The 27,610-nt window shown below is 43.8% G+C and overlaps 1 protein-coding gene across 1 annotated transcript in view; it reads left to right on the top strand.

Annotated features, from left to right (window-relative positions):
* Nucleotides 1-27,610, top strand: part of ST6GALNAC1 (ST6 N-acetylgalactosaminide alpha-2,6-sialyltransferase 1) — a 316,367-nt gene that overhangs the window by 215,759 nt on the left and 72,998 nt on the right. Inside the window, exons 5-7 of the mRNA XM_073606205.1 lie at nt 2,941-3,079; nt 16,126-16,229; nt 25,878-25,967. Of these exons, the coding sequence (XP_073462306.1) occupies nt 2,941-3,079; nt 16,126-16,229; nt 25,878-25,967 (333 nt within the window). The remainder of the gene's footprint in view (nt 1-2,940; nt 3,080-16,125; nt 16,230-25,877; nt 25,968-27,610) is intronic.

Here is a 27,610-nt window from a genome sequence, read left to right as displayed (position 1 = left end):
ATGATTGCCGCGTACACACACGATCGCACATTCCGACAACAAAATCGACAACAAAATCCATGTTTTTTTTCCATCGGATGTTGGCTCAAACTTGTCTTGCATACACACGGTCACACAAATCTTGTCAGAAATTCCGATCGCCAAGCACGCGGTGATGTACAACACGTACGAAGAGCCGAGACAAAATGAAGTTCAATAGCCAGTGCGGCTCTTCTGCTTGATTCTGAGCATGCGTGGAACTTTGTGCGTCGGAATGGTGTACACGCGATCGGAAATTTCCGACAACGGATTTTGTTGTCGGAAAATTTGAGATCCAGATCTCAAATTTTGTTTGTCAGAAAAATGTCCGATGGAGCCTACACACGATCGGAATTTCCGTCAACAAGCTCCCATCGAACATTTCCCGTTGGAAAATCCGACAGTGTGTACGCACCATTAGACTAAAACTGAATCGAAATTCGCTGCCAAAATTAACACTGCAGCACTCTCCCTTAAAGCAGAACTCCCACCGCCTAGGTCCATGACAGCATGGGCTCAGAGAAACCCAAAACACTAAGAACATTTAGTGGTGGAAAGAAAGTATCGCAGACAAAGGTGCTTCCCTTATTTTTATTCTTACTTGGCTAAGTATTTTTTTAACTGCAGTTCTGCTTTAACAAGTACATGGGGTATTTACAGAACTTCTGGAAACATCAGGCACTTAAACAACAACATGCTTTATTCTGTTCCTAAAGTGATTGTAAAACTTCCAGGATTTTTTCTTTAAAGTAATAAGCATGTATTTACCTACTCTGTGCAATGGTTTTGCACAGAGCGGCCTTGATCCCCCTCTTCTCAGGTAACCCCTGCCAGCACGCCTGGCTACTCCCCCCTGCTGAGTGCCCCCATAGGAAGTGGCTTCCTATGGGGGCACTCGCGCAGGCTCACTCTCAAGCTGGGCTGTTTGCCTCTATTCAGACACACATCCTGGCTCAGCCCCACTCCCGCCCTATGCTTACAGGTTTTGACTGACAGCATCAGGAGCCAATGGCCCCCCTCTGCTCTCAGCCCAGCCTGTAAGAGCTGGGAGAGGAAAGAAGACTGCTGCAGACATGCACAGTGCGGGACCAAGATTTGGTTCAGGTGAGTATTTAGGGGCGAGCTGCAAGGGGAGCTGCAAGGGGAGCTGCACTTAAAAGTTTTTTTTTTTACCTTAGCATAGAATGCATTAAGGTAAAAAACCTTTCACTTTTTCAACCACTTTAGCCACTGGCCCACTTGTCTACCAAGGTACTTTTATAAACGTCAGACAAGTGGTTAAATCAGCTCACAGCTGCTCCAGCTGAGAGCTTGATATCAGCTTTAGAACAGTATTAAACCCAAATCAAAAAATGTAATATATTCCCCTCTGTTTTCACCTGATGATCTAACCAGTAACACACCTCCTCTATTAGAGTGCCCCCACTATGGATGACAGAGAACAGGGGGCACCTCTGGACAGCAGCATTGTCAGTCTGGGAGGAGGGGATTTTTAGATGGACTAGCAGATTTAGATGTGTTTTAGATAGATAAAATCTGATCATTGTAAGCACCTCTGTCACCCTGCTACATCTGCAGAATGGCTTTTTCTGTAAAAAACAAACAAACAAACAAAAAAAAACAACAGACTTACTGGCTGGATCATCAAGTGAAACTAAAGGAAATAATGCCTGAAAAAGAACACTAGTGCAGCCATCACATCTAAGAATTGTCAAGCTGTAATATAATAAATGTTTGCTTTTAGGTTTAATACTGCTTTGGGAGCCGTCAAAGGGCTTTCAGATCACTTTTATATGGCTCTCAAAGGGGCACCCCCCTATAAAGGGGACTGATCACTTGCCCTTCTATTACATAGGGGGCTAACAAACCCCCTACGTGGTGGCAATAAAGTAATTAAATAAATAATGCATAAATAAAGTGTTAAAAAAAAAAAAATCAAAAAATAAATAATAATAATTGAAAAAAAATGTAAACGCCCCAGCACACACCCCATAAAAAAATGCTTAAGGTGAGCATGTGTATGTAACATCAACAAGTATTGTCGCAAACGTCGGAGTGAGAGTAATAATCCTAGGGCCATAGTTTATGTTTAACTCTAAACCAATGACCTGTAAAGGCTTTAAGATCATTGCCTATCAGTGGCGGCTCGTGCTCACTTTTTTGGGGGGTGGCCCGCGGCCCTCCACCCAGCCAACCATTTGGGGGGGGGGATTTACAGTTATTTCTAGCAAAAAAGTGTGCAAAAAATGAAAAATAAAAACATTGCCCTGGCAGAAAGTGGTTAAAGCTGAACTCGAGGCACAAAAACTTTTATCTAAATATATTCTTCAATAGCCACAAAGGATATAAATCCACTTTGTGTGCACCAAATGCCTTTGAAAGCTAATTTATTAACTTCTAAAAATAGCAGTGACATCATCACTGTGCTGTACATATCCTGTGCAGAGGGCAGAGCTGTTGGAGGGGCCCAGCAGGCCCCACCCACTATAGTCTGCCTGCAGTAAACTACAGGAGGGGGTGGAGACTAGACCAGTCACCATGCACAAAGAGAGAGCAGCAGTGACCAGTCTTTATTACAGGAATCTCCTGCACAGAGACAAAGTTTACATTTGAAATCAGCACAGATCTGGAAGAAATACACAAAGCACACCAAGATTCAAGAATACACATGCCTTCTGTGTTTAGATAATATTTGTTTATCCCAGAGTTCAGCTTTAAACTTTACATTTACATTAGCTTTTACTTTTAATCTTTTTATTGGTTTTTGTTCAAAGTACAAAAAAGGAAGGATACAAAAGCAATAACCAATATGAGAGAGATCACCGTCAATGATTATCCTATCTTTTAAATTCAAATTATGCCATCCAGTTGTGCAATTGCTGTTAATATGTACTCATGTCCACTATCCCTCTTTGTTCTTAGTGTCAATGGAGCAGTAATCAGGGGATATGAAAAGGATGTGGGAGTTCGGACATCATTTTATGGATTCACTGCTTTCACCATGTTATCCTCCCTGCACTTGTTACATAGAAAAGGGTTCTCCAAAATTCCACAGGACAAGGTAATGCCTGATAAGCAGGAGGGCCAAGCTAATCTCTTTCTTTACATTCTGGTTTTGAATAGATGGATTATGGATAAAAAATACTACATTTTTTTTTCTAAAGTGACCCTGTAAATAAAAGAGAGATTAAGGAGAAAACAGATCAAAATCTGTCCCTCGAAAATGATTGGGATTTTTAAGGATGTATATTTCTGTCATAAGGCAAGCACAACCACAAAGGATAGTTCAAAAAATATATATCACTTATTACAAAATATACAGTTTAAAACAGTATTAGTCATAAAACCAATGACCAAGATTAATACTCATTTTCAAAAAGCTGCTTGTGTGTATTGGGTAGCCGATGGGTTTTGCAGTCTAGATTACTGCTTCTTCGGGGCTGTTCCCCATGCATCTGCATAGTCCAAGTTACAGAGAAATATGACATTAGTATCAAAAAATATACACAATAATTTTAAAAACAAACAAAATTTAAAACAAAAAACAATGGTATTTTCATTACAGTGCTCATCCAAATATCCTAACATTCATCATATCACAGCATTGGAGAGAAAGGACAGATATCATCCTGTGACAAACAGGTGATGTCAGAGTCACCTATATGGTCTTGTGGATGTCGAACCATATGTATAGATTAAAGGACTGTATCATTGATCATCTAAAAATGCAAAAATATATGTATTGAGATGCAATAGCATCATAGACTGACATTATATATCCCACGAATGGAGTTTTGGCTCAATTAGGCACCCTCGGTAGCCTATAGTAATAGGGCTGGAAATGAGAAGGGGGGAAAGGGGTTAGTTTCAGGGGGATCGCTGATCAGACAGCCAATCACCCCTTAACCCCACCAACTGGCATTAGACGTAGATACAAATGCAGACAAATGTCAGCAGTCATAGGTAAAGACTTGAAAAGAAGAGCCAGTTATGATCGCACCCTCCAAGCCACTAAGCATTATTCCCAAAGACCAAATACTGCACTCAAGGGGACAATATAAAGATATAAAAGGATACAATCGGTATACCAAGAAGAAGAGGAAAGCCAAAAAAATAGTAGTCAAACATAGCTACCTGATATATTGTCACCTATAGGTACTAGAGGACCAATCAAACGATGTTTAGAACAGAGTAGAAAGGCTAAGCCACTCCAAAACCAGAACCAATTGTTCCAGTCCCGTTCGTCCCCATTGGGGGAAAAAGTACAACTTTTGTCCTCCACTACTATATGCAGCGTGTCCTTGCCAGCTGCCGTGATGTGAGTCACATCAGATGGCTGGTTCCGGCTTCCCTTTTAACATACGGTTCCAACCGGAAGTGAAACGAGCGTGGTCAGCTCGCTGACATCACTTCCGGTGCGAGTGTCCCCCCGGGTCGCGCATGCACAGTGACTGCCCGATCACCGCAATAGCAGCGAGCAAGGAGCCAGAGCTAGAGGCGCAATCCAGCTGCCAAGGGAAAAAAGGCAGCTGATAATTGAGAAGTGACCCTGTGCTTTGCCTGTGTGGGGCAAAACAACCAGTATATTTAGGGATTTGTTTAAAAAAGATTGACACTGCAAATGTCTCTGCATTTTTACAGCTGTCACCAATAAATGCTGCTGTCCAACGATGCCCCCTGTGCTCATTCATCCAGAGTGGAGGCACACAGGAGGCGTGTTACTGGTCAGATCACTAGGTGAAAACAGAGGGAAAAATAGCACATGCAAATCTGAAAGCAAAGTCAGTATTTGATTAATAAGTCCTTGATAAAGTCAAACATATGTAGGTGGAATAATAGAAGCACAATCAGACATGAGCATATTGTAAAGCACTATGAAGCTGAAGCGCACAGATAATCATTATATTCAAGTTTTCTCCTTGAATGTAAAATTTATATGTAAATCCTCAAAGTATCCCTGTAAAGGAAATAATGTTCATCAGGCACCTTCCCATGGTTTGCATATGAGCATAAGGACCATCCACATATATAATCTCACATAGCGTATGCAAATCGAGTTGTAGTCACGTAAATGAAGGTGCCATAGAAGTGCTGTAGTTAATAGTAGCATTGTGTCCCGGTATTATGTCTTCCATGATAAAAATAAACTGCAGAAGTACAATGCTAAAGTGCTCAAATGCTATTGACGAGATATCAATAATTGTATCTTTTAAATAATTTTCTTTTTTTTTTTTTAATTCATTCATTTTTTTAACTAAAAAAACACATATGTTATATAATAACATATGTGTTTTCCCCCTATTTGCATAGAAAGTACATGCACTTTCACTTGGTATTTACCCAGTGGGTATTTTGTTATAGAAATTGTTTTATAAATATAGCCAAAAATGTGTAGCTAAACTTAAAGAGGAAGTAAAACCTGGTGGGTTTTACTTCCTCTTTATTTCCCTGCAAAGGTAAAGCATAATGGGCTATTATGCATCACATAGTAGCCCATTATGTGTCACTTACCTGAAACCGAAGCCTGCGATGTCACTGCTGTCTCTACTAGCAGCGAGCGCCCATCTTCAACCCCTCTTCCTTCCAGGGCTGCGAACTCAGGCTCTGTGACTGGCCGGAGTCGCGTGACGTCACCCTCGCGCATGCGCGCGGGAACTGCCAGTCACGGCATGACCCCTATTAGAAACGGCATGATGTGCCATTTCTAAAGTGCACATGCGCCGTAGACATCGGTGCATGCGCCATAGTCACCGGCGCTCGGCTTTTTTCTAAATATCTCCTCAACCGTGGAGGTTTAGGAGATATTTCAAGCACCTGCAGGTAAGCTTTAATATAGACTTACCTGTAGGTAAAAGTGGTTGTACAGGGTATAAATAACCCAGGAGTCCATACTATTTTACATGTGTAGGCAATTGTTGTTATATGTTTGTCCATATTTGTGCTAATAAAGTTTTATATTTTACTTGTAATCATGATCATAAAGTTTTATGGGATTCCCTTCTAGTTTTCCCCTTATATATTGTTAGGAAGTAAGAGGATTACTTACAGTATATTTCTACCGATAAGTTTTTATTGCTGTCTGTATCCTTATTATGGAGATTTCCTTGTGCTTCTTGTCCCCAGGGACAGCAAGAAGTACAGTGCCTTGAAAAAAATATTCATACCCCTTGACATTTTACACATTTTGTCATGTTACAACCAAAACATAAATGTATTTTGTTGGGATTTTATGTGATAGACCAACACAAAGTGGCACATAATTGTGAAGTGGAAGGAAAATGATAAATGATTTTCAACATTTTTTACAAATAAATATGTGAAAAGTGTGGCGTGCATTTGTATTCAGCCCCCTGAGTCAATACTTTGTAGAAACATTTTACTGCAATTACAGCTACAAGTCTTTTTGGGGATGTCTCTACCAGCTTTGCACATCTAGAGCGTGAAATTTTTACTCCTTCTTCGAAAAATAGCTCAAGCTCTGTCAGATTGGATGGAGAGCGTCTGTTAGCAGCAATTTTCAAGCAGGGCCGATCCTAGGGTCACCGGCGCCTGGGTGCAGAAATATTTCTGGCGCCCCCACATGGGCGTGGTCATCTTACCAACTCCTCCCCTTTACAAATGTTTATATGGCAATGACTCAAACACAGAGATGCTCTCCTAAGAACTCTTTGTTACCCTAGGATCCTCCCATGATCTTTTAACAATAAAAAAAAATACAGGAAGAGCGTACACTAATGAGAACGGGAGGGGAGTCTCTTTGATGCACACAAAGAGGGCTTCTGTTAGAGAGTCTGTTAGAAAGAACCCCCAGACATAGTACAGGAGATGGTCAGAGACTGCAGACATAGTACAGGAGATGATCAGAGACTGGAGACATAGTACAGGAGATGATCAGAGACTGCAGACATAATACAGGAGATGATCAGAGACTGCAGACATAATACAGGAGATGATCAGAGACTGCAGACATAGTACAGGAGATGATCAGAGACTGCAGACATAGTACAGGAGATGGTCAGAGACTGCAGACATAATACAAGAGATGGTCAGAGACTGCAGACATGATACAGGAGATGATCAGGGACTGCAGATATTGTACAGGAGATGATCAGAGACTGCAGACATAGTACAGGAGATGATCAGAGACTGCAGACATAGTACAGGAGATGGTCAGAGACTGCAGACATAATACAAGAGATGGTCAGAGACCGCAGACATAGTACAGGAGATGGTCAGAGACTGCAGATATTGTACAGGAGATGATCAGAGACTGCAGACATAGTACAGGAGATGATCAGAGACTGCAGACATAATACAGGAGATGATCATAGACTGCAGACTTAATACAGGAGATGATCAGAGACTGCAGACATAATACAGGAGATGATCATAGACTGCAGACTTAATACAGGAGATGATCAGAGACTGCAGACATAATACAGGAGATGATCAGAGACTGCAGACATAATACAGGAGATGATCAGAGACTGCAGACATAGTACAGGAGATGATCAGAGACTGCAGACATAGTACAGGAGATGGTCAGAGACTGCAGACATAATACAAGAGATGGACAGAGACTGCAGACATGATACAGGAGATGATCAGAGACTGCAGATATTGTACAGGAGGTGATCAGAGACTGCAGACATAGTACAGGAGATGATCAGAGACTGCAGACATAATACAGGAGATGGTCAGAGACTGCAGACATAGTACAGGAGATGGTCAGAGACTGCAGACATAGTACAGGAGATGATCAGAGACTGGAGACATAGTACAGGAGATGGTCAGAGACTGCAGACATAGTACAGGAGATGATCAGAGACTGGAGACATAGTACAGGAGATGATCAGAGACTGCAGACATAATACAGGAGATGATCAGAGACTGCAGACATAATACAGGAGATGATCAGAGACTGCAGACATAATACAGGAGATGATCAGAGACTGCAGACATAATACAGGAGATGATCAGAGACTGCAGACATAATACAGGAGATGATCAGAGACTGCAGACATAGAACAGGAGATGATCAGAGACTGCAGACATAATACAGGAGATGATCAGAGACTGCAGACATAGTACAGGAGATGGTCAGAGACTGCAGACATAGTACAGGAGATGATCAGAGACTGGAGACATAGTACAGGAGATGATCAGAGACTGCAGACATAATACAGGAGATGATCAGAGACTGCAGACATAATACAGGAGATGATCAGAGACTGCAGACATAATACAGGAGATGATCAGAGACTGCAGACATAGTACAGGAGATGATCAGGGACTGCAGACATAATACAGGAGATGATCAGAGACTGCAGACATAGTACAGGAGATGATCAGAGATTGCAGACATAATACAGGAGATGATCAGAGACTGCAGACATAGTACAGGAGATGATCAGAGATTGCAGACATAATACAGGAGATGATCAGAGACTGCAGACATAGTACAGGAGATGATCAGAGACTGCAGACATAGTACAGGAGATGATCAGAGACTGCAGACATAGTACAGGAGATGATCAGAGACTGCAGACATAATACAAGAGATGATCAGAGACTGCAGACATAGTACAGGAGATGATCAGAGACTGCAGACATAGTACAGGAGATGATCAGAGACTGCAGACATAATACAAGAGATGATCAGAGACTGCAGGCATAGTACAGGAGATGATCAGTGATTGCAGACATAGTACAGGAGATGATCAGAGACTGCAGACATAGTACAGGAGATGATCAGAGACTGCAGACATAGTACAGGAGATGATCAGAGATTGCAGACATAGTACAGGAGATGATCAGAGACTGCAGACATAGTACAGGAGATGATCAGAGACTGCAGACATAATACAAGAGATGATCAGAGACTGCAGACATAGTACAGGAGATGATCAGAGACTGCAGACATAGTACAGGAGATGATCAGAGACTGCAGACATAGTACAGGAGATGGTCAGAGACTGGAGACATAGTACAGGAGATGATCAGAGACTGCAGACATAATACAGGAGATGATCAGAGACTGCAGACATAATACAGGAGATGATCAGAGACTGCAGACATAATACAGGAGATGATCAGAGACTGCAGACATAGTACAGGAGATGATCAGAGATTGCAGACATAATACAGGAGATGATCAGAGACTGCAGACATAGTACAGGAGATGATCAGAGATTGCAGACATAATACAGGAGATGATCAGAGACTGCAGACATAGTACAGGAGATGATCAGAGACTGCAGACATAGTACAGGAGATGATCAGAGACTGCAGACATAATACAGGAGATGATCAGAGACTGCAGACATAATACAAGAGATGATCAGAGACTGCAGACATAGTACAGGAGATGATCAGAGACTGCAGACATAGTACAGGAGATGATCAGAGACTGCAGACATAATACAAGAGATGATCAGAGACTGCAGACATAGTACAGGAGATGATCAGAGATTGCAGACATAGTACAGGAGATGATCAGAGACTGCAGACATAGTACAGGAGATGATCAGAGACTGCAGACATAGTACAGGAGATGATCAGAGATTGCAGACATAGTACAGGAGATGATCAGAAACTGCAGACATAGTACAGGAGATGATCAGAGACTGCAGACATAATACAAGAGATGATCAGAGACTGCAGACATAATACAAGAGATGATCAGAGACTGCAGACATAGTACAGGAGATGATCAGAGATTGCAGACATAGTACAGGAGATGATCAGAGACTGCAGACATAGTACAGGAGATGATCAGAGACTGCAGACATAGTACAGGAGATGATCAGAGATTGCAGACATAGTACAGGAGATGATCAGAAACTGCAGACATAGTACAGGAGATGATCAGAGACTGCAGACATAATACAAGAGATGATCAGAGACTGCAGACATAGTACAAGAGATGATCAGAGACTGCAGACATAGTACAGGAGATGATCAAAGATTGCAGACATAGTACAGGAGATGATCAGAGACTGCAGACATAGTACAGGAGATGATCAGAGACTGCAGACATACTACAGGAGATGGTCAGAGACTGCAGACATAATACAAGAGATGATCAGAGACTGCAGACATAGTACAGGAGATGATCAGAGACTGCAGACATAGTACAGGAGATGATCAGAGACTGCAGACATAGTACAGGAGATGATCAGAGATTGCAGACATAATACAGGAGATGATCAGAGACTGCAGACCTACTACAGGAGATGGTCAGAGACTGCAGACATAATAAGGAGATGATCAGAGACTGCAGACATAGTACAGGAGATGATCAGAGACTGCAGACATAATACAGGAGATGATCAGAGACTGCAGACATACTACAGGAGATGGTCAGAGACTGCAGACATAATACAGGAGATGATCAGAGACTGCAGACATAATAAGGAGATGATCAGAGACTGCAGACATAGTACAGGAGATGATCAGAGACTGCAGACATAGTACAGGAGATGATCAGAGACTGCAGACATAATACAGGAGATGATCAGAGACTGCAGACATAGTACATATTGGCCGATCGGCCCTCTCACCTGACCCAGTGATACAGCAATGGTTCCTCTGATCAGGAGTCAGCTCACTCTGAATTGCCCATGGTGACTCCGCTGTATTCCTGCAATGACTCCATTCCTTTCAATGCCAGCGATGGCGCTAGGCTGTGTGGCTTTCCCTCTGATGGTGCAGGGCAGCAGGGTTCTCTCTCTGATGGTGTTCTCTCAGCACTGTCCTCTCCCTTTGGAGTCCTGGGTGTACTTCCCTGAAAACTTTCCCAGGCTCCTGTCTCTCTCTCTCTTTCCCATTCAGCTGAGCATGCTGTGTGGGCTGCAGTTTCCGTGTTACAGTGGGGCTGCCAGTTCTCGGGACTATATGTCCCACAATCCTCTTCTCTGCTCCTTTTTTCTTTTCCATTAGTACAGACCCCCCTCCATTAGTACAGACCCCCCAGGACAGACCCCCCCATTAGTACAGACCCCCCTCCATTAATAGAGACCCCCATATTAGTACAGACCCCACCATTAGTACAGATCCCCCCTCCATTAGTACAGACCTAATTAGTACAGACCCCCCCTCCATTAGTACAGACCCCACCTCCATTAGTACAGACCCCCTCATTAGTACAGACCCCCTCATTAGTACAGACCCCCCCATTAGTACAGACCCTCCAGGACAGACCCCCCTCCATTAGTAGAGACCCCCATATTAGTAAAGACCCCCCCTCCATTAGTACAGACCCCATTAGTACAGACCCCCCTCCATTAGTACAGACCCCATTAGTACATACCCCCTCCATTAGTACAGACCCCCCCTCCATTAGTACAGACCCCATTAGTACAGACCCCCTCTCCATTAGTACAGACCCCCTCTCCATTAGTACAGACCCCCTCTCCATTAGTACAGACCCCCCTCCATTAGTACAGACCCCCCAGGACAAACCCCCCTCCATTAGTACAGACCCCCCAGGACAGACCCCCCTCCATTAGTACAGACCCCCCAGGACAGACCCCCCTCCATTAGTACAGACCCCCCAGGACAGACCCCCTCTCCATTAGTACAGACCCCCCAGGACAGACCCCCCCTCCATTAGTAGAGACCCCCATATTAGTACAGACCCCACCATTAGTACAGACCCCCCTCCATTAGTACAGTCCCCATTAGTACAGACCCCATTAGTACAGACCCCCTCTCCATTAGTACAGACCCCATTAGTACAGACCCCCTCTCCATTAGTACAGATCCCATTAGTACAGACCCCCCCATTATTAGTACAGCCCCCTCCATTAGTACAGCCCCCCCTCCATTAGTACAGCCCCCCCTCCATTAGTACAGCGCCCCCTCCATTAGTACAGCCCCCTCTCCATTAGTACAGCCCCCCTCCATTAGTACAGCGCCCCCTCCATTAGTACAGCGCCCCCTCCATTAGTACAGCCCCCCTCCCTTAGTACAGCCCCCCCTCCATTAGTACAGCCCCCCCTCCATTAGTACAGCCCCCCCTCCATTAGCACAGCCCCCCTCCATTAGTACAGCGTCCCCTCCATTAGTACAGCCCCCCTCCATTAGTACAGCCCCCCCTCCCTTAGTACAGCCCCCCCCTCCATTAGTACAGCCCCCCTCCATTAGTACAGCCCCCCCTCCATTAGCACAGCCCCCCTCCATTAGTACAGCCCCCCTCCATTAGTACAGCATCCCCTCCATTAGTACAGCCCCCCTCCATTAGTACAGCCCCCCTCCATTAGTACAGCCCCCCCTCCATTAGTACAGCCCCCGCTCCATTAGTACAGCCCCCCCTCCATTAGTACAGCGTCCCCTCCATTAGTACAGCCCCCCTCCATTAGTACAGCCCCCCTCCATTAGTACAGCGTCCCCTCCATTAGTACAGCCCCCCTCCATTAGTACAGCCCCCCCCTCCATTAGTACAGCCCCCCCTCCATTAGTACAGCCCCCCTCCATTAGTACAGCGTCCCCTCCATTAGTACAGCCCCCTCCATTAGTACAGCCCCTCCTCCATTATTACAGGCCCCCTCCATTAGTACAGCATCCCCTCCATTAGTACAGCCCCCCCTCCATTAGTACAGCCCCCTCCATTAGTACAGCCCCCCCTCCATTAGTACAGCCCCCCCCTCCATTAGTACAGCCCCCCCCTCCATTCGTACAGCGTCCCCTCCATTAGTACAGCCCCCCCCCCTCCATTAGGGTACATATATACACCCGGGCGGCAGCTGAAGAGGAGAGAACAGTGTGCCGCCAGCCGCGCCGCCCGGGTGAAGAGCAGAGGAGTTTAAAGTAGGCATGAGTGGGAGACACAGAGCAGAATGTGTCGGGCACATACCGCTCCTCTGCTCCTCCGCTCCCCCCGCGCGACATCACTGTACGGCTGGTCTCTCTCCACGCAGAGACCAGCCGCTCAGGAGGGAGGGGCTTGAGCAGCACACACAGCGGCGGCAGCGCCTTTCTTCTTTTAACACCGGCGGAGAGCGCTGCCGCCGGACGCAATCAAGAGGAGGAGGAGGAGGGAAGGGAGCACTCCGGCGCTTCAGCACCCCCACCTCTCTGGCGCCTGGGTGCACTGCACCCCGTGCACCCCGTCTAGGACCGGCCCTGTTTTCAAGTCTTGCCACAGATTCTAAATTGGATTTAAATCTGGACTTTGACTGGGTCAATCTAACTCACTAACATGAATATGCTTTGATCTAAACCATTCCATTGTTGTAGCTCTGGCTGTATGTTTAGGGTTGTTGTCCTGCTGGAAGGTGAACCTCCGCCCCAGTCTCAAGTTTGTAATAGGTTTTCTTCTAAGATTGCCCTGTATTTGGCTCCATCCATCTTCCCATCAACTCTGACCAGCCACCCTGTCCCTGCTGAAGAAAAGCATCCCCACAACATGATGCTGCCACCACCATGTTTCATGGTGGGTATGGTGTGTTCAGGGTGATGTGCAGTGTTAGTTTTACGCCAAACGTGGCGTTTTGTTTTCAGGCCAAAAAGGTCAATTTTGGTCTCATCTGGCCAAAGCACCTTTTGCCACATGTTTGCTGTGTCTCTCACATGGCGTCTCGCAAACTGCAAATGGGACTTCTTATGCCTGTCTTTCAATAATGGCTTTCTTCTTGCCACTCTTCCATAAAGGTCAGATTTGTGGAGTGTGGAGTGTCCTGTGGACAGATTCTCCCACCTGAGCTGTGGATCTCTGTAGCCCTTCCAGAGTTACCATGGGCCTCTTGGCTACTTCTCTGATCTCTGCTCTCCTTGCCCAACCTGTCAGTTTAGGTGGACAGCCATGTCTTGGTAGGTCTGCAGTTGTGCCATACTCTTTCCATTTTTGGATGATAGATTGAACAGTGCTTTGTAAGATGTTCAAAGCTTGGGATTTTTTTATAACCTAACCCTGCTTTAAACTTCTTCCCAACTTTATCCCAGACCTGTCTTTTTTTTTAATCTAGTATTTTTTTTTTTATTGAAAAGATTTTTCTTCCCTTAATACAACAGAAAAATGTCAAAACACAATGTATACATATTATCCAGATAAAACCTTAATACACATCTCATTTAATAAACCGTAAACACACCCAAAAAAAAAAAAAACTACCCCCCCCCCCCCCCCCCCGCTCCAGAAGAATCCACTCCCCCCACTCCCAAGCTCAGTCCTCTCTCTCAATATCCCCTCTCATGCGATAAAACTCCTTCCAAATCGATTCCTAAAACCTCTAACCATCTTCTCCAAATAGCCTCAAATAGTATGCAAACATACTATTGCTGGATTATGGAATTCAATTGATTCCATTACCCTTTGTCTTTTTCTCCTGTCCCCCAGACCTCTCACATTCCAGGACATTACCTTTATTTTACTTGTCATCAGTACCCAGTACTCTATGAAAACAGAGTATACCCATTGTATCGCTAATTGTTATAGTACCCTCCCTATAGTAATAACCCACTTCTTGAAGAAAAAGGTGAGAAAGGAAAAGCAAGAGAGAGGGGTAGAAAAAAAACAACCCCCCACCCCAGAACACCCCCCCCCCCACCCTCCCCAGTTTGACCTGTATCTGGAGGCATCCACATCAAGCTGAATATCCTCCCCATAAGGGAAGGCACCAGCTACACATCTCTTGTCCACATGGGACACATACAGGGGACCCATTCTGGCTGACTCAGAAGTCATGTCAGTACCATATATTGTCTAGGGAGGGAAGGGGGGGCAGACCTGACCCCCCCCCCCCCAAAAAAAAAAAAGAGGACAGAAGAAGAGAGAAAAAGACACCACCACCCCAACCTAACTATCCCTGACCTGTCTGGTGTTCCTTGGCCTTCATAATGCTGTTTGTTTACTAAGGTTCTCTAACAAACCTCTGAGGGCTTCACAGAACAGCTGTATTTATACTGAGATTAAATTACACACAGGTGGACTCTATTTACTAATTGGTTGACTTCTGAAGGTAATTGGATCCATTAGATTTTAGTTAGGGGTATCAGAGTAAAGGGGGCTAAATACAAATGCACGCTACACTTTTCACATATTTATTTGTAAAAAAAATGTTGAAAACCATTTATCATTTTCCTTCCACTTCACAATTATCTGCCACTTTGTGTTGGTCTATCACATAAAATCCCCCAAAAAACATTTACATTTTTGATTGTAACGTGACAAAATGTGGAAAATTTCAAGGGGTATGAATACTTTATTCAAGGCACTGTATGTGGAAATCACCATAATGAGGAAAATCTCTTCTTTGACAATGAATTGTCACATAAATAATAGGTACCCCTCCCCCACCTTAAAAAAAAATTTACACTCTACTTCTGTTCTCGTGACAACCATAACATTTTGGATTTATGCTCTACTCCTGTTACCGGGACAAAATTCTTACTTATAGTGAAGGAGAATACAATACTGAACAATAAAGGTGACCAGATTTTTAAAAGCTCCCAGCACAGTTAACAAGGTGTCACAAACAGCTCTTAATCTCTGGTTTTGATTGGGAGCTGGTGGGACAGGCTCATGATCATGTGACCACTGTGACAGCCAATCCCTGTACTCGCATGATTGGGAAGTCTGTTCTGCTCCCTAGTGTAAAGACCCAGTTAAAGGGCGGCCAGGAGGAGGCAGGAAGGTGTCAAATGGAGAACCTAGTAAGGTCTGGAAATACAATTTCAGGACAATCCAAAAAAATTAAAGGAATAAATATATAAATAAATCAAAAATTCAGATGGCGCCCCAATCATTTTTAAGCTGTATTTTCTACGATATTCTGGAATTTTCCCAGCCTCATTCTGCATTGTGGGAAATGTCCAGCGTCTCACAGACATAAGTTGTTGACCAAGCATTAGTAGTTTTCTAAGATCAGTTTTAACGTTGCACACCAACATATTGTAGACAGACAATGGAGGAAGCCAGCTTCCCTACTTATGCAGCAATTTGCCTGCGATCATGACAATATAGGATATGTGAGCTTTCCACTCTGCCTTTCATGACTGTGCCCTGGAGTGGCCCAATTCTAAGGAATACCACCTGCTCTAATACATACTTCATGAGGACATTTGGGGAAGGTCAGGTAATAACATGTTCCTTTGTGGGTTTCCCAGGAGACAAAGTACATCCTTTTCACCGAGGCCCGGAGAGACTATGAGTGGTTAAAGGCTTTACAGCAGAACAAAGAGATCAGCAAAGGGACTCTGGAGCAATACAGGTACATCACTTGTTGCCTATAAAATGCTTTCTGTTGAACCAGCCATCCATATAACATATGTGATCACATTGCACCCCTATGTTGTACAATAAAATGCCTGACCTGTCTCCTCAGTGTAGGGTTTCACTTACCCACCACTAGGTGCCATTAGCCAAATATAACATTTTTCCTCTGACTTTAAAGTGTATGTAAAGGCAAAATAAAAAATATGCAGTACGTTTCTACAACACATTTTGCTGTGTTTTATCTCTTAGGGTCCTGGCTTGTGATTTTCCAGAATTGCACTCAGCTGCCAAAATATATGTAAAGTCAAAACTGTTTTGTCATCTTGGATAAAGAGGGGAGGGTTAAAGTGGTTATAAAGCCACATATTTTTTACCCTAATGCATTCCTTGCATCAGTACCCACCCACCCCTTTAATTACCTAAGCCAGTGGCGGCTGGTGCGCAAAATTTTTTTTGGGGGGGGGGCACAAACAAACTGAAACATTCTGAAAGAAACCCATCAATTGCAGCCCCACTGTGCCCATCAAATGCTGCCACTGTGCCCATCAAATGCAGGCACTGTGCCCATCAAATGCAGCCGCTGTACCCATCAATTGCCACCACTGTGCCATCAAATGCAGCCACTGTGCCATCAAATGCAGCCACTGTGCCCATCATTTACTGCCACTGTGCCCATCAATTGCTGCCACTGTGCCATCAAATGCAGCCACTGTGCCATCAAATGCAGCCACTGTGCCCATCATTTACTGCCACTGTGCCCATCAATTACTGCCACTGTGCCCATCAAATGCAGCCACTGTTCCCATGAAATGCTCCCACTGTGCCCTATCAAATGCAGCCACTGTGCCATATCAAATGCTGCCAGTGTGCCCCCCGCTGGCCCGCCGTCTGCACTTACCCGTCTCGGTGAGACAGCTCCTCTGTGTCTTCTCCCGTCTTCTCTTCCCGTCCTCTGCTATGATTGGACGCCTGGCATCCAATCACAGCGCCTGTCGTTTCAGCCAATCAGGTGACAGGTAACAGATCCAAGCACCTGGTTAGCAGAGAGGTGGTTTAGTGTAAGGGTGTAAGGGTGTTTAGGGTGGTTTAGAGCATGGCGCTCGCAGGTCACCTTGTTTGATGCCTATTAGAGCCTATGGCTCTAATCAGGTGCTTCAAAAACACCCCCCCGCCCCTGTAATTCAGGCGCCCGGCGCCCGAAAAGGGGCCGGGCACCTGAATAGGGGGTGGCAGCGGCGGCCATAGATAGATTCATGCAATGCATGAATTTATCTATTGGTGCTAGAGGGGTGGCTGGAGAGAGGGGACGGTGCCTGCTGACCTAAGCCCTCATTCGATCCAGCAATGTGCCCATCTGCAGTGGTTCTCTCCCCTCACTTCGTGCTCTCACAGGCTTTTCTGAGGCAGGGGGAGCCATTGGCTCCAGCTGCTGTTAATCAAAGCCAGTGGCGAGGGAGTGACGGGTGAGGCTGAGTCCCGCTGTCTATAGGCACAGACAGCGAGGCTCTGGGATGGGCACGTGCCCTTATAGGAAGCGGGTTCCTATGGGCCATGGTTGCCAACTGTTATGCCACGTACACACGGTCGGATTTTCCGACGGAAAATGTGCGATAGGACCTTGTTGTCAGAAATTCCCACCGTGTGTAGGCTCCATCACACATTTTCCATTGGATTTTCCGACACACAGGGTTTGAGAGCAGGCTATAAAATTTTCCGACAACAAAATCCGTTGTCGGAATTTCCGATCGTGTGTACACAAATCCGACGCACAAAGTGCCACGCATGCTCAGAATTAGGGATGAGCTTCGAGTTCGAGTCGAACTCATGTTCGACTCGAACATTGGCTGTTCGCAAGTTCCCCGAACAGCGAACAATTTGGGGTGTTCGCGGCAAATTCGAATGCCGCGGAACACCCTTTAAAAGTCTATGGGAGAAATCAAAAGTGCTAATTTTAAAGGCTTATATGCAAGTTATTGTCATAAAAAGTGTTTGGGGTCCTGCCCCAGGGGACATGGATCAATGCAAAAAAAAGTTTTAAAAACGGCCGTTTTTTCAGGAGCAGTGATTTTAATAATGCTTAAAGTCAAACAATAAAAGTGTAATATCCCTTTAAATTTCATAGCTGGGGATGTCTATAGTATGCCTGTAAAGGGGCGCATGTTTCCTGTGTTTAGAACAGTCTGACAGCAAAATGACATTTTGAAGGAAAAAACCCATTTAAAACCCATTTAAGACCCTTCAGGTCTGGTATGGATTTTAAGGGGAACCCTGCGCCAAAAAAAAAAAAAAACGGCGTGGGGTCCCCCCAAAAATCCATACCAGACCCTTATCCGAGCACACAACCTGGCAGGCCGCAGGAAAAGAGGGGGGGACGAGAGTGCGGCCCCCCCTCCTGAACCGTACCAGGCCACATGCCCTCAACATTGGGAGGGTGCTTTGGGGTAGCCCCCCAAAACACCTTGTCCCCATGTTGATGAGGACAAGGGCCTCATCCCCACAACCCTGGCCGGTGGTTGTGGGGGTCTGCGGGCGGGGGGCTTATCGGAATCTGGAAGCCCCCTTTAACAAGGGGACCCCCAGATCCCGGCCCCCCCTGTGTGAAATGGTAAGGGGGTACTTACCCCCACCATTTCACTAAAAAACTGTCAAAAAATGTTAAAAATGACAAGAGACAGTTTTTGACAATTCCTTTATTTAAATGCTTCTTCTTTCTTCTATCTTCCTTAATCTTCTTCTTCTGGTTCTTCTGGCTCTTCTGGTTCTTCCTCCGGCATTCTCGTCCAGCATCTCCTCCACGGCGTCTTTTATCTTCTTCTCCTCGGGCCACTCCGCACCCATGGCATGGGGGGAGGCTCCCGTTCTTCTCTTCATCTTCTTCTTTTCTTCTTTTCTCTTTTTATGACAATAACTTGCACATAAGCCTTTAAAATTAGCACTTTTGATTATTCATGTTCGTGTCCGATAGACTTTAACGGTGTTCGCGTGTTCGAACGAACTTTTTTCCTGTTCGCATGTTCTGGTGCGAACCGAACAGGGGGGTGTTCGGCTCATCCCTACTCAGAATAAATAAAGAGATGAAAGCTATTGGCTACTGCCCCGTTTATAGTCCCAACGTACGTGTTTTACGTCACCGCGTTCAGAACGATCGGATTTTCCGACAACTTTGTGTGACCGTGTGTATGCAAGACAAATTTGAGCCAAATCCTAGGATTTTGTTGTCGGAATGTCCGATCAATGTCCGACCGTGTGTACGGGGCATTAGGAAATTCAGTTTGTAAAATTCATGATTTTTACATCTGCCTATGAATATCTGTTCACGGATTCTACAATTCACAGATTTTTACAATTCCTCTGTGAATTTACTGATGGTTGGCAACCCTGCTATGGGGGCACTCGCCAGAGAAGAGGAGCCAGAAGCGCCAGCAGGGAACCTGAGAAGAGGAGGTCCGGGGCTGCTCCATACAATTCCATTGCGCAGAGCAGGAAATTATAAACCTGTTTGTTATTTAAAAAAAAACAAAAAACATTTACAATCACTTTAAAACTTTTTTGTCTCATTGGGGAGATTTCCCTTTACTTCCTGTCCTCTAGACTCAACAGGAATTGAGAAAATGTTTCCAATATCAAGATTTTGGATTTACCCTGACTTTCATTCCCCCTGACATTGGTAATCAGGAAAATTAGAGAGGGCGAATCTCTGTAGTGGGGACACAGACGCAAAAAAACACGAACATTGATTCGCTCCCCTCATCACTGTAACTAAATCTTAAAAAAAAAGTTTTACCTTAGTGTTACTTTAAGTCCTGTGACCCAAAAAGACAAAGTTTAGAAGCTGGTCAGGTAGAGTGTTAAAGTCCAACTAGACCATTGTGAGTGCAGACAGGGACAGGGAGCTCGCCCTAGCTCCAAGCTGCAGCAATATCAAAGAAAAAGATCTATAAGGCCCCTTTCACACTGGGGCGGTTTGCAGGCGTTATTGCGCTAAAAATAGCGTCTGCAAACCGACCTGAAACAGCCGCTGCTGTGTCTCCAATGTGAAAGCCCGAGGGCTTTCACACTGGAGCGGTGCGCTGGCAGGACGCCAAAAAATGTCCTGCTAGCAGCATCTTTGAAGCAGTGAAGGAGTGGTGTATACACCACTCCTAAAACGCCCCTGCCTATTGAAATCAATGGGGCAGTGTGGCTATACTGCCGGCATAGTGCCGCTGCAGGCCGAATAGCGCACTAAAACGCAGCTAAAATTTTTTACCGCCGACGCACCCACCGCCCCAGTGAGAAACCGGCCTAAGCCGCACATCATGAAGCAGACCCATGTGATGAAGTGAGATGAATGGCAACCTCAGCCAGGGCTCCAGGCCACGCCCCCAATGTGTTTTGCTCCGCCCCTTGAAGCTTAATTATGGGGATGGGAGTTCTGAGCATAAGGGGGTGTTTTTTATAAAAGCATCATTGGCTGTCATGTGATAGAAATAGATAACACACAGGTGCTCAAGCAAGCAATTAAGTGGATAAAAATAGCCACAGACATCAAAGCTGGTCACAAACATCAAGATTGTCATACAGCAGATATATGTATATAAAAGGAAACTGACTAAGTATATAACAAATTTGGTGTGACAATTGACCAACTGTGTATTGCCAGTGGAAAAAACATTGGAACATGAAATAATGGTATGAGGGGCTCCCAAATGATTACAGCAAGAACACCTGGCTGTCCCACATCTGTATAGACCCGTGGTATTTAACCATGTCCGTGGTGGAGGATTAGAAATAAAGAGACTGGGAGATATCATGTGTCTTATGGTGCGTGCCCTCCTGGCTACAAATCTAAAGTCTTGACCCAATATTCTGTGGTAGTTGTCCCCATGTAAGATAGGGAGGTGTTTAGATATGATACGTTTAATATCCTGAAAATGTAGGCTATGGAGAATGTGTGGAGAATACAAGTGGAATGGTGGATCCAGTTGATTTAGGATGGCGTTGTTGTGAATAAATCAGTCCTACATAATCTGGCATATAATAATAATATTGAAGCTTTGGCCCAATTTGGACATTTTCACTTAGGGGTGTACTCACTTTTGTTGCCAGCGGTTTAGACATTAATGGCTGTGTGTTGAGTTATTTTGAGGGGACAGAAAATTTACACTGTTATACAAGCTGTACACTCACTACTTTACATTGTAGCAAAGTGTCATTTCTTCAGTGTTGTCACATGAAAAGATATAATAAAATATTTACAAAAACGTGAGGGGTGTACTCACTTTTGTGAGATACTGTATATGAGTGTATACTTAATACATTTTTTTAATACTACGATATGGGAGCGTGTTATTGATCTTAATTTTGAGGCATTAAGTGCATACAGCAGACTCCCGCTATATATACTAGCAATATAAAAATCAGTAAAATTACACTCAAGTTCTTAGTTCTGTATATACTAATATTGTCATCTTCACCACTAGAGGGCACAAGAATGCTGGAATAAAAGTATGCTTAAAGCGGTTTTAAACCCAAAACCAAAAACTTAATATATTGTAGCTTACCAATCATTAGATGTGGTTGCATTTTATGTGCAGTTACCCGCTTAAGCCCCAGAAGATTTTACCCCCTTCCTGACCAGAGCACTTTTTGCGATTTGGCACTGCGTCCCTTTAACTGACAATTGCGACGTTGCACCCAAACAAAATTGACGTACTTTTTTCCCCACAAATAGACCTTTCTTTTGGTGGTATTTGACCTCTGCAGCTTTTATTTTTTGCGCCATAAACAAAAAAAGAGCGACAGTTTGGAAGGAAACGCATAATTTTTTACCTTTTGTTATATAAAATATCCCCCAAAAATTTATAAAAAAACTATTTTTTTCCTCAGTTTAGGCCAATATGTATTCTTTTACATATTTTTGGTAAAAAAAATCGCAATAAGCGTATATTGATTGGTTTGCACAAAAGTTATAGCGTCTACAAAAGAGGGGATAGTTTTATGGCATTATTTTTAATTTTTTTAAATTAGTATTGGCGGCGATCTGCGTTTTTTTATCGGTACTGCAACATTATAGCGGACACATCGGACACTTTTGACACTATTTTGGGACCATTGTCCTTTATACAGCGATCAGTGCTATAAAAATGCACTGCTTACTATGTAAATGGCACTGGCAGTGAAGGGGTTAACCACTAGGGGGTGATGAAGGGGTTAAGTGTGTCCTAGGGAGTGATTCTAACTGTGTGGGGGATGGGCTTCAAGTCACATGACAGCGATCACTGCTCCCGATGACAGGGAGCAGTGATCTCTGTCATGACACAAGCCACAACGGGGAAATGCCTTGTTTACATAGACACTTCCCCGTTCTGAAGCTTCGTGACAGGATTGCCGGGAGACTGGCAGACATCGAGTCCGCCGGTCCCGCTGTACGCACGCCTGCTATTCCCGGCTCCTAAAGGTACACCCATTTGCCCACCGCTGCCATTGTACCGATGTATAGCGGCGGTCGGCAAGTGGTTAACAAAGTGACACTTCATTCAGGTCACCATACAGCAGTGTGGTGCGCTCCTGTGTGGTCCGATAACATGGAGCATGTCTGCATTTTATTGCAGCTCATTGCACCACATTGCTGGGTTGCATTGCAATGCAAACATGGCACATAGAAAACTATTATTTTCTTGTGTCCTAGTGGTGACTGGTTTTCTTCCAGTGCAGAAAAGAACCGGTCACCACAATAGGTGTGAACAAGCACTAACACTTTTTTGTTTCCTTTAGGGATGAAGGTTTTACATAAGTCAATAAAAGCTGAATAATATAAGCACCCCTGTCAGTGGTAAATGATTTGTCTCATCCCTCTGACTGCTACATCTGCAGAGCTTGTTTTGTTAAAAAACAGACTTACTGGCAGGATCACCAGATGAAAAAAAAAAGAAAAGTAATACAGGCATCACATCTAAGAATTGGTAAACTGCAATATAATAAATGTTTGCTTTTGGGTTTAACGCTGCTTTAAATTCAAAAGTCAAACTTTTTTTGTTTTAGTTTTTCATGGAGTAGGGAAATCATTGAACATCTGTTAGGTTTGTATTGCTGTTTGTGATTTCACCCTATATGATTGTTCTGGTTATTATTGTCACTGGAACAGAAAGTGAGGTCAAGTCCAAAATTTAAGTTCCCAAAAAGCAGGATGCACCAGGAGACACTTGTTTGAGTGGCAACTTTCTAAGAGAAGGTTTCTCACTTTTGGGAAGTTTGATCCCAAATCCTGTTGTGTGCACAGGACAATAAATAAGGGAAATCTCCCCAATGGGACACAAATGTAAAAAGTTGCATTTTTAGGCCTCATGTACACTGCTGCTGGTAAACGGATATTTAGGAGCCGTGTACACACGCTCGGAATTTCCGACAATAAGGTTTTTTTGTCGGAAAATTTGAGAACCAGCTCTCAAACAGCTGTTGTCGGAAATTCCGACAGCAAATGTCCGATGGAGCATACACACGGTCAGAATTTCCGACAACAAGCTCACATCGAACATTTGTTGTTGGAAATTCTGATCATCTGTACGTGGCATTAGAGTTCTTTAAATGAGCCTATCGGGGTCTTGGCATCATGTAGTAGGTAGGTTTGGGTGTGAAGGGTAGAGCTTGACCTGTTTGCCTACTAATAATGTTGTGTATTTCCTTTCACTACAAGGTGATCAAGGGGCATTCCCACTTCAGCAAAAATTAAAGTTTCCTAGGAACGTTTCTTGTAGTGGGTTCCTCTGCCATCTTGATATTAGCTTTTAGGCAGATTCCTGGGCATTACGGCTAATGGAGCCTTTGGGTGTAAGAGTACAATTTTTTTTGTCTATTTGTCATTGTCCAGATAAATAAAGATGTATTCTGTTTCTTAATGTAAGGTTGGTTGTCGGACAGCTTTCTAGAAGTATGTATAGAACTGAGATTTAAGAAATTTTTAGGGTGAAGAGCTGAACTAGCACATTTTTCAGATTTTCTAAAAACACTATGACGGTTTATATCCTCGAGGTGAGCCTATCAGGGCTGCATACAGTATCTGCTCATTCTGCATTAAGTTATCCCAGGCTAATAGAAAGAAATAGGTGCAAAATTGTACTTTTTTTCAGAAATTGCTTATTGTATTTCCAGTGTCTTGACATATCAAACACTGCTTTACATTTAGGAGATGTTTTATCCGGCTTATGTTTACATCAAAATTGCTTTTTTTCCCAGTGCAAGTCTACGGGAATACAAAAGCAGCTTGAAGCAGGTCAAATGAAAGTCAACTGCAAGTCAAAGGCATTTGTCAATGAATTCTGAATGATCTCAAGTGTCTCATACTGATATTAAAACTACACTGCATTTCAAGTTCAAAGCTTTAGCCCTAAGCCACTTGTATTAGTTGTTTAGCTCAAATGCTAACTGCACCACAGAATATGCAGATATCCAGAGGGAGAATCTGCAATCCTCTTTGGGAAATACAGTCTTGAAAATATAGAATAGCAAGTATGTAAAAAGACCACATCAAAGAAATACACTCAGAAAGCCATTACAATAATAAATAAAAATGTGTCATATGGGACAGAAAAGAAGTCTATAGTCCCATGTAAGGTCTGACAAGACAGTTTGGAGCTTAGAAAGGGCTTTCTTTTAAGAGTGCTAAATGGTGGGGATGTAGAGTAGTTAAGGAAGAATTTCAGGAATGAAATTACATTAAACGCTTAATTTGGACTAACTTGGCTCAAACAAATTATTCAGATGATACTTACATGTGGCTGATGGTGAAGCTGTAATTTACTGCTGTAGCTTATGCTCTTCCCCTTTTGAGGGGTGGACAAGCGGCTTCCCCTCAATGTACTAAATGATGAAAGTTGTTCACCCCCACATCTCCACTACTCAAGAAAAGCCTTGATTTTTTTTTCAATGAATACAGGGCTTCCTCTGATTGGCCCAGGGGGATGCAGGATAGCTTCATGATCTTTGCTTTAGTCAATCAGAGGAATATCATTGAAAAAAATACAAGGCTTTTTCTAAGTAGCAGAGGTGTGGTAGCATGCAACGCTCTTCATTTAGTAGACAGAGGGGAAATTGTTCATCTACCTGCTGGTAGAGGATGCCACTTACTGTATGTGGCATAGGCTACAATAGTAAATTACAGCTTCGCCATCAGCCACACAGGGGTGGCATCTGTATAATCCATTTGAGCCGTGTTGGCCAAAAGTACACATTTAAAGTTATCTCATTCCTGTTTTTCTTCTTTAAATTACCCTATTTCTTTATCCTACATGTAAAAAAGGTAAGGGTCACTTAACTCCAGGATGTTGAAAACCTTGGAGGATTAGGTGTACTGCATAGGTTACACTTATATACATGGCATATATCAGGTCTGCTGCTGTTGCAAAATAATTTCTTCCCATCCATCCAGCAGCTGCCATCATCTCCTTGTCTGTGCTGGATGATCATAAGTTCTTTATAGACTTTTGCAGGGCTGACTACTTTGCTTTGACAGTCAAGATTTTGTGGCTGTGTATCCAAGGACATCATGAAGTTAAGAGTAACTTACACATTATACTTACTTTCTCCAAACCTGCAGCCTCTCATAATTCTCCTTTAACAACTAAATTGCATAGGCTGTAATCAGCTTTCATCTGTCTCCCTCTAGGCTTCGCCCGCGGGACGACTTTGGGAACAATTTTGACTTTAACAGGCTATTGGTTGCACATCCAGATTTTGTGCGATATCTGAAAAACCGGTAAGTCAAACCAAAGTTCTGCAGTAATAATATTCATACAGTATTTGTGCTGATTGCCTTCCAGGCAACCCCTTCCACAATGTCATGCAGATCATATGTCACTTTTAACATGTTTGTAAATGCTATAGAATACTTGTGACAATTATAGCATTGAAGTAATGGAAGCTGCTAAAAATTGTCTTTGCTTTTATAAATACAAAGATGACCCTGGCTGTCATGTTGATCCAGTGACTTCCCTACTTTTTAAGTTACTGACTTGGAAATAGTATGGAGATTAGAACTTCTGACTTTACTTACTTAGTTGAAATGAGTATAGGAAATTAAGGGAAAGAGCGCTGGTTATCTGTATATAGGGAGTTAATTGATGGTAATATTCTTCCATAGCATGGGTTGTGTGCATATTACTGATATGTTTGGTGTGCTGTTGTTGACTTTTGCAATATGGAGATGGAGGGATCCCTAAATAAAGAGTAGGAAGAAACAGCAGCGCTCATCTGAGTGCAGTATGTTAGAACAGGTAATGGATTTAATAATGTTAAAATATGCAACTCACAGATTAAGGGATTAAAAGCAGGCTTATCACAATGGTGGCTTTTCCGTGTGATCCTGATCCAGATGATGACGATGTCATCAATGTATCGCCCATAATAGACAATATTTTTTGCATAGGGGTTGTTCTTCCAGATGGGGTGGTCTTCCCAAAGACCCATGGCTAGGTTGGCATAGTTGGGGGCAAAGTTTGCCCCCATGGCCGTGCCCTGGGTCTGTATGTAGAACTTGGCATCAATCTGGAAATAATTGTTGGTGAAGCAGAAGAGGGTGACATCTCTGTATAGGGCTTGTTTTGTGCTGATGAGGGTGTCTTGGTAGAGAAAATGCTCCACTGCTTGGAGTCCAACTTCATGGGGGATTGAGGTATACAAAGATGCCACATCGAGAGAAACCCACAGGTAGGTACTTTCCCAGGGGTAAATCTTCAGGGTATCTAGAAGATGGATACTGTCTCGGATGTAGGCTGATAGTTGTTGGGCTAAGGGCTGTAAAATGTGGTCGATGTAGATAGAAAAATAGTTGGTTATATTTTCCATGGCTGCTACTATGGGGCACCCAGGTAGATCGACTAGGCTTTTACTAGGCTTTTATGAATTTTGGGCAAATGGTAAAAGTACGGTGTACTCTAGTTATCCCTCAGTAGATACGCGGCTTCAGTTTTTGTAATGATGCCTTCTGTTCGTGCTTCGTTGACTAGTTGTTGAGCTTTAAGTATGAAGCGAGAGTGTGGATCCTGGAGGTAGTGTATAGGTCTTGGGATCTGATAGCAGTCTGTATGCTTTCCTGAGGTTGTCCGGTATATCCTGCAAGACAATGCCACCTCCCTTGTGTGCTGATTTGATTATGATGTTCATATCAGTGGATAGTTGTTAGAGTGCTTGCAGCCCGCACAGGACACTGGGAATTGTAGTTCCTCCCCCCTCCCTGTCATCAATATAAATACCACCCCATTCCATCCTGGCGCCATCCAGCCTGAAGAAGGAGCACGCATGCTCCGAACGCATGCTTGACAGCCCTGTGTCCCACATTCAGTGATGTTACCGCTGACGGGGAGACGACTGCCTGATTAACTCAGAGCCTGGGGACCCTTG

The sequence above is a fragment of the Aquarana catesbeiana genome, linkage group LG12, assembly GCF_042186555.1.
Source record: "Aquarana catesbeiana isolate 2022-GZ linkage group LG12, ASM4218655v1, whole genome shotgun sequence".
Taxonomy (NCBI): domain Eukaryota; kingdom Metazoa; phylum Chordata; class Amphibia; order Anura; family Ranidae; genus Aquarana; species Aquarana catesbeiana.
The sequence above is the reverse complement of the archived record's forward strand: the minus strand, read 5'-3'. Positions and strand labels throughout refer to the sequence as shown.